Source organism: Embiotoca jacksoni, unplaced genomic scaffold (assembly GCF_022577435.1).
Source record: "Embiotoca jacksoni isolate LCO1_2020_lvr unplaced genomic scaffold, fEmbJac1.0.p SCAF_7, whole genome shotgun sequence".
In the NCBI taxonomy this organism is placed as follows: domain Eukaryota; kingdom Metazoa; phylum Chordata; class Actinopteri; family Embiotocidae; genus Embiotoca; species Embiotoca jacksoni.
This window is the reverse complement of record NW_027185425.1, coordinates 16,395,562-16,407,626: the sequence shown is the minus strand read 5'-3', so window position 1 is coordinate 16,407,626 and position 12,065 is coordinate 16,395,562. Positions and strand designations below refer to the sequence as shown.

The 12,065-nt window shown below is 42.6% G+C and overlaps 1 protein-coding gene and 1 pseudogene across 1 annotated transcript; both read right to left on the bottom strand.

Moving 5' to 3' along the window:
- Positions 1-40: 40 nt before the first annotated feature.
- On the bottom strand, positions 41-8,615 carry LOC138214396 (keratinocyte-associated protein 3-like). Its single transcript, XM_069175994.1, has 6 exons — positions 8,498-8,615; positions 7,349-7,545; positions 5,603-5,662; positions 3,284-3,475; positions 1,683-1,829; positions 41-1,568 (listed from the first exon to the last, which is right to left on the bottom strand). The coding sequence occupies exons 1-6, from the start codon at positions 8,508-8,510 to the stop codon at positions 1,197-1,199; spliced, it is 981 nt and encodes a 326-aa protein (XP_069032095.1). The 5' UTR covers positions 8,511-8,615; the 3' UTR covers positions 41-1,196.
- A 1,704-nt stretch (positions 8,616-10,319) lies between these two features.
- Positions 10,320-10,995, bottom strand: LOC138214747 (gap junction beta-3 protein-like; annotated as a pseudogene).
- Positions 10,996-12,065: the final 1,070 nt, after the last annotated feature.

The window sequence follows — 12,065 nt, the reverse complement described above, 5'->3', positions numbered from 1 at the left end:
CATGACACGGTTCAGACACAAAACATACAAGATATCTGCGTAATTTTGAATAAAAACTTTATTTACTTTGGTAATAAATGTAAAAAAAAACAAACTTGCAGAACTGGTTTCTCTTGACTTAACAGCAGAAAGTAAAAAGTCACAGCCACACATCATCTGAACATTGTACTGCTTCACTTGTGTTTATCTCTACACGACGTGTGTAAACCCAAATACTGAAAGAAATAGTTCAACAGTATGGGAAATGCACTTTTGTTGCAGAAATGTAGAGGAGAGAATCGATACTAATTACGTATTTACACTAAATATGGAGTGAGAGCGAGGAGACGAGTGGATTAGTCCAGCGAGCCTGGGAATTTATGTTTGTGGACAAAAAACAACAACTTGGGAAATAGTATTAATTAGGGAGATTCAGCAGTGCTAGGAGACAATGTTTTAGTTGGAATTAGTCAGACAAGCTATTCATCTCCATTTCTAATTTCATGCTACGCCAAACTACAAAAACTGACGAGTCATTTTTCGTCGGAGAGGGCCATTTTCACATTGCATGGTTTTGAAATATTAACAAAGTTTTAGTTTGTTTGTGTCTGCAACAAATACATAGGCTAACACCACCGAATGACTCCCACGTCGGAATAAGGGGTGTCTTTACTGTTCTTATGATTTGGTTGACATTGTGGGAAAAGCGGCAATAACATCTTCAAACAACACAAATTCGCTGACATTAGGATGTAACATAATCTGTAAGCTTTAGAGTTAAGAAGCTCCTGCTTGAGTCCTTATGCTAAGCTAACCATGTGATTAAGTATCGATCTTCTCATCCAACTCTTGCTATTCCCCAAACAGTCAAACTATTCCATTAAGAACAGGCACCATCTCTTTACTTTACTGGATTTAACAAATTTGTTCTCTCCTAATATGAATAATTTGTCTCTCACAAGTAGAAAAACGAGAACAAGAACAGACAGAGTCACATGACCGGGATCCTGAACGCTGTCCAAACAGTCTGAGCCTCAGAATATTCGTACATCAGGTCCAGTAAAAAAAAAAAAAACATCTCCAGCCCCTGAGGCTGTAGAGCTTTGAAGTACTGACAGCAAAATCCGGGTTGTGATTATGTTTGACGTGAACTGCAGCGTGGAGCCTCACATCCCTGCGTCTTCTTCCTTTAACAATATCTGGGGTGTCACATGTGGCTAAATCCAGAAGCTGGACCTTTCCAGCATCCCCCTCTGCAGCAGTTGGTGCTGCGCCGGTGCCCTTTCGTGGCTGCCAGCTCGACTGTCTGGCCCGTCTGACCTTTCTCTATACGGCTGGGGAAGAGGCTGCCTCTCCCAGGGAGGAAGACTCTGGTGGAGGCGGGGAAGATGCTGCCTCTCCCAGGGAGGAGGACTCTGGTGGAGGCGGGGAAGATGCTGCGAAGGAGGAGGAGTTGGGCGCTGCTGTCTGTGAGGTGCAGTGATCCGTCTTGAAGGTGCTCTGTAGATTGGTAGAGGCTCCATGTGGCGTGTTGGAGGTTCAGTGAAGTGCAATGGTGCAGCTTCCTCCACCGACCTCACCGCATCGATCTGTAAACGGAAAAATTAGGAAAAATCTTTGATGTAAGTTTTTTTTTTAAATATTGCCCTCATGAAAACAGTTTTTTAAAGCAGCCCAATTTTGAGTTCGTGTCGATATCTCACCGCTCTATCGTTGTCTCTGGGTCTCTTCCTGGTCGGGCAGCAGGGCAGACCCAGAAAGGAAACACAGACAGCGAAGCAACGGGCAGAAAAAAACAGCTGGATGATGCATGTCACAATCAGCGGTACCCAAAGGATCAGAGTGGTACTCTGGGGAGGGAGGACGAGGAGTGAGTGAGTGGAAAACACCAGCTGGACCATTCGGAGGACAATCTTGAGGCTACAGTTCTCGCAGCCTCACGTAAAACGGGGAGATGCAGCCGAGGTAATGCGGTGGTACAGAACCTTATTTTGTTTCCCAGAGATGATTGTGATGAATTTGAGTTTGCGCATGAGAGTCGGCATCGTGAAGCCACCGTGCAGAACAGAGCATATCAAAGAAAAAGTGTACGGAGGGAATGTCAAAGAAGAAGAGCTGCCTTTTGTTGCTGACTTCAAAGTGAATAAGAGGTTTACAGCTCCGAAAAGTTTGGGACTTTCTTTGGAAACCATGATGAAATATGCAGGAAGTGCAGAAACTAAAACCTTGCATAAATATCATTATTGCCTCGAAGCAACGAGGAACAGGAGAACCAGAATTCCTAAACACAGTTTTAGGTGATGTAATGCACCCTCCGGCAGCCATATTGCAGGTCCCCTGTTAATACGCAGCTCTGACTGAACAGCATGGTCTGCAGTCTCGGAGGACTACGACGAAGTTAGTTACTTCTGAGTTGGAACGCAGGAAAATCCTGTCAATTACAAAACTTTGTTTAAAAGGTATAACCAGAAGGAAGCACACAGCGATACTGAGCAGGTACACAATCACCAAACAATATCTGAGCGTATAAGAACAACCAGAAGTTGAGCTGTTTCGTGGCCTGTTTAGACAGCTGTATTGATGAAAATAGAAACATCTGTTCAGGCAGATGTGCGAGGCACACCCGCTTCAACACACTCCTCTTCAGCATCCTGTAATTGCCACTCTCGACCACAGTGACTGACAGACTGTACTGTAAACACGACGGTAGTCTCTTCTATAATAAGACAAGTCGAGGCTTCCCGCTGCTGCGTTACATCACACAGGTGATTTAAAGAACAGAAACACATCTGTCCAGTGTGCGTTTGTGCTATTAACAGACAAAATCCGACACCGAGCTGTACATCAAAACCCAAAGCGGCTCGGCCATTAACCCCTTCTGTCAAGAGTAAATCCAGCTTAAGACGAAGGTCACGTAACTGACAAATTGTCAACTACGTGGCGTGTTAAAATGGCACCGCGGTGCTGATGTGTGGATGCGGCTGTGAGGCCGAGACGGCCTGACAGTCCGCCTGCAGCACACTGGGACAGGACGCGGCCTGAAGACGGCCGACAGGGTCAGGTCAGCGTTTCTGCCACATCAGCTGCAGAGTGTGACTGACGGGACAAGACCGACACCCAGCCTGCCACCGCTTCTCTCTCTCTCTCACACACACACACACACACACACACACACACACTCACACTCTCTCACGGTGTGCCGCCTCACCGCCGTGTTGTGTTCACGTCGCAGTGGTCATCTGTTCAAACAGCTAGCTGCTGCAAGACAAAGGTCAAAGTTCAAACCTCAGACTAATGCACTCACGTAAATGCGAGTAGGGTCAAAAGGACACTCGTTGGTCACGCTGGAGTAGCCAATGGCGTCAGGGAAGCGGCAGTGAGTCAGGAGGCTCCGCCCACCGTGAATGATGGCCCTCGCCACGGACACGAAGAGCCCGACAGCCGAGGCCGCCGCCATGAGAGCAGAGAGCAGACTGATGGTGAACAGAGACCACGTCTGGGGAAGGGGGGGAGACAGACACACACACAGACAGACACAAAACAATGAACTTTTTATGCTCCCAGAGGAGCAACAAACATCAGTAGAGCTTTTTTTGAAATGTCAAAGCAGGAGAAAACACGTATATTAATGACGGCTGCTTTTCACTGTCTACACCTCCTGTTGTACTTGCTGACTCACTGTCATGGGACACATGACGAAATGTCTGCAGTGAAAAAGCTCTACACAAACAGAGCAGATACAACACAGAGGTCAAACGTTTAAACAGAGACACTGAGAGACAGAAAGAAAATCTGAAAATATGGTCCTGAAAAGTGTCATGTCTGTTAAATTAGTATAAAGTAAATCGTTGCACGATTCTGATTATTTCATGCAAGAAGATCAGTTTAGATCTGGTGTGAAGTTTAAAAGACGAAGACATTTATCATTCAGGCAGGATTTTTCTAAAGACTGAAAGGAAGGACGAACAGATGGGCAGATGGCTAGATAAGGTACTATATTCATAAGTATCTTATCTATACTTATGAACAATGTAGCTCATGTAAATCCAGATTTAAAAGACATTTCAATAAAAACAAACAAATAATAAAGTCAGTGGTAATGGTGGGTTTAAAACAGAAGGATTACTAAAATCAACCCAGGGATTCCGATAGGGACATATAGGAGTCCTACATAAGGTCCTTATGTAGGACTCCTACCTTGTTACATATATCATACTGGTATCTGATGTCTTTCCTGCATGATGAAACAAACCATTAACTGGCATAATATCCTGAGCCCACCGTGATCTTTCTATCTGGCTGTTATGATCAGTGGGATTTGAGAATCGAGGTTCAATCCTTCATCATCAGGAGTCATCGATTGCATCCGTGACGTTCTCCCTCACCTGGTGGCAATCAGCCTGACCGGGAGGTTTTATAGAGAGGCTGGTTTGGTGTTTAGTTTGGTGCTTGTCTTTAGTTGACTCTCTGGTTTGCTGTGATTTAGGGTATTTTTGGTGGATTGTGTTTGAAGTGTTGATGTTTTTCTTATTTTTCTTCAACTGGCCTCAAATTATATTCTGTTTCCCTTCCCAGTGACTCCCAACTTAGATTTTGTTTGTTTGGGTCCAATTCTTTTGTTTTTCTATATTTTTGACTGGCTGTGGGGAGTTGTTACCCCACAGTCACCTTTTACCTTTCGGCCGTACTTTATTGCTTTGGTTGTTTTTTTTCACATCACATGCAGGGTTTTTTTTGTGTTAGTTACCCAACTAGCGACCCCTGTTGCCAGGTTTTGTGTTTTTGGAAATGTAACATGGCACCACTCTTGCTGTTGAGTTTGAATAGCTCTGCTATATATAAAATTGGATGTCTGAAAAGTGAAGCCATTGTTTTAGGGCGCAGATACCACTGAGGGCTGGCTCCCAAATATCTGTAGCTTCAAGAGTGCTATTAAAAAATTCCTAACTTCTCATGAAATATAAAGTCAATAAATGGTTTCCAGATGGTATTATTAGTTTAAGTCACTCATTGTTGGTTTTGGGATTTGCTGATAATACGAACAAATATAGAATAATTCAAGCCGAAGCTACACTCTTTAACACGTTTACAGAAGGTGAGACGAGGCTACAGAAAGTGTCCGTTCCTCTACGATCCCTTTGTGAAGGTGAATCTGCTGTTAAATTGAAACTTGATAATGACAATAAAAGGTAACGGACTTGGTTTTAAGAGATTAGAAGAAAAAGGAGCGTTTCCATTAATGCCTCGAGACGATTTAAAGCAGGCCGGTTAGCGCCGCCCTGCCCGCTGTCTCACAAAGGCATCAGGGAGTGGTTTAATCGTGTTCAGCGAGCTGCCTCGTCCATCCCGTCTGAGCAGCCTGACAGCTGACTGAGCGAACACCACGGGAGAGGCCAGGAGAAAAAGCAGAGACCGATCCAGCTCCCCAGGGCTGCGTTCAGACACCCGGGACAACACGCAGCTTGTTTTTTTGTTTTTTTACAGTGTGTCACAGGACAAACGGAGAGGACAGCTGAGATTAAAGAGCGGGAAGGTTGTAAAGTATTAAAGTGAATGCAAGCGAGCGGCACGAGAAGGACGGATCGATGAGTGAAAGCATCAAAGGAAAAGAAGCGATACTAACCAGGCCTCTGCTCTTCTTGTTTTTAGACAGGACAATGGCCAGAATACCAACAACAACTCCCTGCAAAAAGAAGACAGATGGGATCACTAAAAATACTCTTATTGCACCAGATGTAGCTGTTTTATCCACGACTATACCAAGAAAATGGATGTTTGAAAATATGCTAACTTAACACAATCTTTAAAATGCTATGCTTCTACATGATGTACACACACACACACACACACACACGGTTTCTCTCAACACCATGGCTGAACTATCAGCACAAACATTTCAAACACATCTTTAAGCACCTCTGTGTTTTTAAAGTTGTTGTTGTGAAGCCTAAAGAAAAAAAAAATCATCACAGAACGGTCCATTGATTTACTTTGGAATTGAAGTGATCAGTTGAAGACTGTTGGATGAAACTAAGTGAAAAAGGTTTTAAATGTTACTTTTTAAACTTTGCTTGCCAGCTCACATCCCTGATGTCACTGCAGCTCTGGTGTAATCAAACTTTAAAGCAGCTATGAAATATTGACAGCTCATTGCCCTAGAGCGGAGCTGCTCTGTGTCTTAAGGTGGCAGGATGTCTGTGAATTTTATTGGACTGAAATTTTAATTACCAAGTTTATACATATTGTTCGAACCTTCAGCGAGCTGTTCAGAACCAGGTTGGAGACCTCTGCTCTAAAGACTCAAAGGATCCAAAACTGAATTTAAAATTAATATTTTAAAGGGGCTGCATGAAGACATTCGTGCTGTATATGTGCCATCTTTCGAAAATGGTTCCTTATGGCTGCAATGAGGGTCTTTCATGTCACAAGCTGAAAGAATCTGATAATGTAATTTCTCTCAAAGAGGCCAAATTAGCAAGAAGTGAACCTTTTACAGTTATTTGCATTCATGGATGAATGAGTCTTACAAATTTACACACAAACCCTTGCATTGCTCTTGTCTATATTGAAGACACCATTCCCTCAAAGTCAACAAAAGCTGACTGGAGTTCACGAACTTTCAGTCACATTACGTGATACCGGACCTAAATTCCCTCCATGAATATCTGGGTCTGTTCCCTCTTTATTGATGATTGCTTCCAGACTGTGTCCTGATAGGCGTCGACCTCGGGGTAATTTTGAAACTATTGGACCAGCTTTAACCAATCAGCACTGACCACTGTTGATGTTTGCTGTGTGCCAAAACTGAAACAGAGACCCTTCCCCAAGTAAATTACCATGGCAGACTTTTCATACGTCAATTTTTGGCATTCATCTTGCTCAAGCTTCAATTCAACTGTTTGTATCACTTCCTGTAGCTTCACCACCGCGGCCATGGTTGGAACGAAATTTCAAAACCAATGCTAGACTTCAATGTCATCATGCTTAGCCAACAGCGTAGCTCCCTGATTGGTCCGCTCTTTTCGAACGTGAAAAGGGTTTACAGACTTTAATCAGACTGAAACTGTGGGGGAAAAGTGGACGGAGCTAAGCTCATTCACTCAGTGAAAGGTTGGAGGCAAGGATTAGAAAATTAAATTGAGTTTGTTGTGTTTGTCTTTATAGTTCATGACTTATTAATGCAGAAAAACTCATTATTCTAAAGGGTTTATACAGACTTTTCCTTGTCACATTTCTATAACTTCTGGTATCACACACTTGATGGAAAGAAGCCCAGTTTATGCAGTGACCTACGACCTGAAAATACGGCTCTAACTTTGAAACTGTAGAAACACTACAGAGTCACTGTGAAGTCTGTGTGTGCGCTCACCACCAGCCCAGAGGAGAGAGCGACCACGTTGGAGATGGTGTAGTCCATGGTCCAGGCCGACTTGTGGGGGTTGATGTAACGCAGCACCACGCCGTGCAGCAGCGCTCCCAGCAGGAAGTTGATGTGGCCAATGAGGACCACGCTCAGGCCCATCTTCATCAGGGTCTTGGGCTCCTCCAGGCTGGCACAACACAGTCCTGAGGAGGCAGAGCAGAGAGAGCGGCAGTGATTTCAGCTACGTCATCCTCCTGTAGTATCGATCACAGACATGGGAGCCGGGTCAAAACCACGGCGGAGATGTCATCTGTATTAATGATTAGCTGCTGAGCACATAACTGCAGTACAAAGTGACACAAGCACCCGTGCTGAGAAAAGTAGCAACACAAATTCAAGAGACATGTTAAGTTTATGCCATAATCAGGTTTGTGTGAAGTGGATAATTAACATCAGAGCACCAGACACACAGTACTTGTTCATTACAATGCAAACTCCATTTAAAAAGTAACCAACTTAAAAATAAGGTTGCTGGACATCTGGTCACCTGAAATTTTCCTTTTCATATATTTTACAGCTGATTCCACACTGAGCCCAGTTCATTCTATATTTGTGTGTCTGTGTGTGCATATATCACAAGACAAGTGTCTATTTGAACGTGGCTTCTTCCCCCATCTTCACCGCATTTGGGGAATTGCTCACATTCCTGCATAAGTTCAGTGGTCCCACATGTACAGGTGACAATTTACATTTCTCAGAGCTGTTGAGACACATTTTTGAGCAAGTGGTTTCAAAAATTTTTATTTTTATTTTTTTTTATTTTATTCACTTTATTAATCCCCGAGGGGAAATTTCATACATCAAAAGGATTTCAACCAGTGTAAAATATCACAACAATCAATCACTTTGATATAAGGGTGGTTAAAAATGTTTCAAACAGTCTGGAAACCGGCTGAACATTTTTAAGTTATTTGACCAAAATGGAAAAATAATTAGTTTGATGAAGCCATTTCAAAGCTCTCTGCACTTAACATAATCTGCAGAGTGCTGTGCTGTGCCACACCACCACCACACCCAAACAAACACTCTGACAGTGTTTAACAAACTCTAACAGCGTTTTACATGCGTTTGAATATAAGGTAGATTTATGATTACCTGAACACGCCATCTCTGTCAGCTCGTCATTTGGTTTAAATGGCAGTGAGTCCTGCGGTTTTATTAAGTGTTAGTCAGCGTGCCCTCTGCTCCCTTCAAAACAACTACTTCAGTCCGGTCAGGCAGCACAACTCACAACTCACCGTATATGACACTTCTGCAAGACAGCTTTTCAAAATAAAATCTTACCTATGTTTCCCTGAAAAACTTTAAGTGCATCATGCTTGATGACTGTATGCCAGATGACCAGAGTGGCTCTAAACCGACCAATTAAATGTCCTCAAGATATCGCGTGCAATGTGGTAGATGAAAGTTGGGATCGTGACAAGAACTGAGCGTATTTTTTTTTATACAAGTGAATGAATTTGCAAAATTAAAAGATTATGCCTGCGCTGTAATCTGTGCTAAATTAATGCTTAAAATATTTCCTAAAACACCCCATGTACCTCCCAACACACATTTCAGGCTTTTGTTTTGAAAGTAAAGTTTCTATTAAACCGTGAAGGCAGACGCGCCCTGGTGCACCTGTTAGCCCCGCCCTGATTTTTATTGTACATCAATATCGGCTACATTACAGTCAGCTGACGTCATTTATTTATTCATGTGTATGTTTTTTACCATTAAAACTTTGCCTAAATTTGCTGTGCTAATAGGACATGAACACTTCTTCTTTTTTTTTTTTTTTTACTAATTCCAGTATCAACACCTGGATCAAAGCCTGGAGAGCTGAGAAATGTGAAGAGCCCACAGGTATAAAAAGTGAGTAAAAGAAAATATTATCATATTTAAAAGAAATTAGTCATATATTAAGTAGTGCATTTATTTATGGGGCCTATTTATATCTAATATATTTAAAAAACAACAGAGTACACTGATTGCTTAATTGGTGCCATTACAAATCCAACAATGACTATACATATCATACGGTTGTATAAACTGCTGAAAATACCACAAAAATTAAAGAAGTTGTTGGAAAAATTAACAGCAAAGTTTCCTTTTAAGCAATCTAAATAATAAACTATCAGAAAACAATACAACTCTGAGATCACAGCTGTTTTCAGAGTGCTTCTCAACCTTCACGTGATTGTGCCTTCAGTGCCACCAAGTGGGAAAATGATGCTATTGAAGGAGACGTTGAAGCAGATATCATCACAATCATCATAATTTCCTTGTTTTATCATAATAAGCCTTTGAGGAAACACTAAACACAAATCATCAGACAGTCTTTGCTCCTTGCAAATGATGGCAATCGTTAATATAACTTATTGATATATATAACTTATATATCACTGAACTGTCTTCTGGCACAAACTAATTTTTATAACACACATGGAAAGTAATTCTGGTCACATCATAGAGCACTGAACATTTACATAATATAAAAAAATACTCTGTAAATCTAAATACCCTTAAAGGACAGGTTCATCTTTTTTTAAGTCCATCTTTAAACAACATTCAAAAGCCTCTTCGTGCTCTAATTATTCCTTCTGTCCATGACGGCCCTGAAGGGATGCCTTACTAAGGTAAAGACATGAGGGACAAAATCTGCCATATCAATTATGTGTGAACATTCAGTTGATGCTAATATGATGGCCTCAGCTCTCTAAGTTCGACAAATCAAATGAATGTCTTACATTTGAACTGTGTTAGGAATCGATCTCAGCAGGAACGATTACAGCAAAAAAGAAGTCTTTCGATGTGCATAAAGGCATGAGAATTTGAAGGCTAGAAAGTTAAAAGGTGAACCAATCCTGAAATGGAGAAAAACACATACGACTAGAGGTGTAAGAAGACGTCTTAATTCCCAGTACCGCGTCTCGAGCTAAGCTGTAAGAGAGGACTTGCAGCTTCCACAGAGCATGTCAGGGTTGACCTTTCTAGGTGAGGTGTGGACGCTCCCTCGACGCTTGAGGTTCACCACCCGCGAAGCAATCAGATAGAAAACCTCACAAATGTTGATCAGCACGCAGAGGACGGACACCCCCACCATAAAGTAAGTGAAAATGGTCTTCTCGGTGGGTCGGGAAATGGAGCAGTCCACCAGGTATGGACAAGGGCTGATCTCACATTGGACCTTCCTGGGTAGCTTGAAGCTGTCGTAGATGTAGTGAAGCAAGAGAAACGTGACTTCAAAGTTTGCCCGGGTTGCTGTAAAGCCGGATTTCCTCGCCGTGTTTGGCTCGAAATTTGCGTTCCCGCTCCTGCCGGTAGGCCACGTGCAGCACCACCATGAAGGACGGGCAAGTGACGAAGATGAGCTGGAGGGCCCAGAGGCAGATGTGAGAAATGGGGAAGAAGTGATCGTAGCAGACGTTGGTGCAGCCAGGTTGGCGAGTGTTGCATTCAAAGTGTCCCTGGTCGTCACTCCAGACCCGTTCGGCGGCCACCACGTAGACCAGCACCCGAAAAACGAAGACCACAGACAGCCAGATCCGTCCGAAGGCGGTGGAGTATTTTTTGACTCCACTAAGAAGACCCTGGAGATACTTCGGCTTTGATCAGCTTCTTTTAACCTCTGACTCCTTAGAAAGTGGGGAGCAGGAAGACGATAAAGAGACAAAGTTATGCAATCATACAGAAAAATACAATATTTTTACGGAGTCTAACAATAGAAAAATAAAAGTTTAATTACGCAATCAGTTCCAAACATCTCGGCATGTGTTTCAGAAATATGTTCTCGTTTCTGATCAAACGTTCCTTCGACAGCTCTGAAACCTCAAACTCTCTGTCCCACTTCTCACTGTTTGTTTACTCTTTAAAAGTTTGGCACTTCTGAAGAAAGATGCCTTTAATAATAGATGTAATACTTGCTTTTTCAACACACAAAACCTTCCACAGCACACAACAATTCCTGGTTTCAACCTCGTACACCTTGAGGAAAGTTTAGGCGCAAGCTCGGAGGTAAAAGTTCTTCAAGTTTCTTCTCGTCAAAATGAAATCAAGCACATTCGTTTCTGCCTTTAGATGTAATAGAAAGTTTTAAAGCTAAACATGATCGACCTGATATTACTAGAATTACTTAACCTCTCTTAAGATTCCTGCTCTTCCACTCAGTCCTTCATGTCTCCTGTCTGGGAAGTAGACTTACTGTGGTTCGACAGGTCTCAGCCTCTCTCCTGCAGCAGGACTCTGACATTGACTGGGTAGAAAAATCAACTCTTGGCCACAATCTAGAGGTTTGGTCACTTTTGCCATTTTTTTTCAGGTTAAGAATGAGCAGCTGTCATCGCCTTACTAGTACACTCAGTTTTATGATACTGCCCTTTACAAATCTACTCTCGACCAGGATGTGGGGAATTGTCACTGAGGTGTAGGAGTGGTGTGTTTTAACAGGAATGCTACTCCCATCAGTGACCACCTGTAGGTCAGTTTGTTTTCGAGTCATTTTGGTGCACCGTGTGGTTCCGCTGATTACTTTTAAACATGTGACTCCACAGCCTGGATCTCTTTTGGTTCAGTTTACTCTATACTGTACTAATAGACACATTTTTATCTTCCCTCTATATCACTGAAAAACTACAGATATGCTTGCAGAAAATGGATGGATGGATGGATGGATGGATGTTGG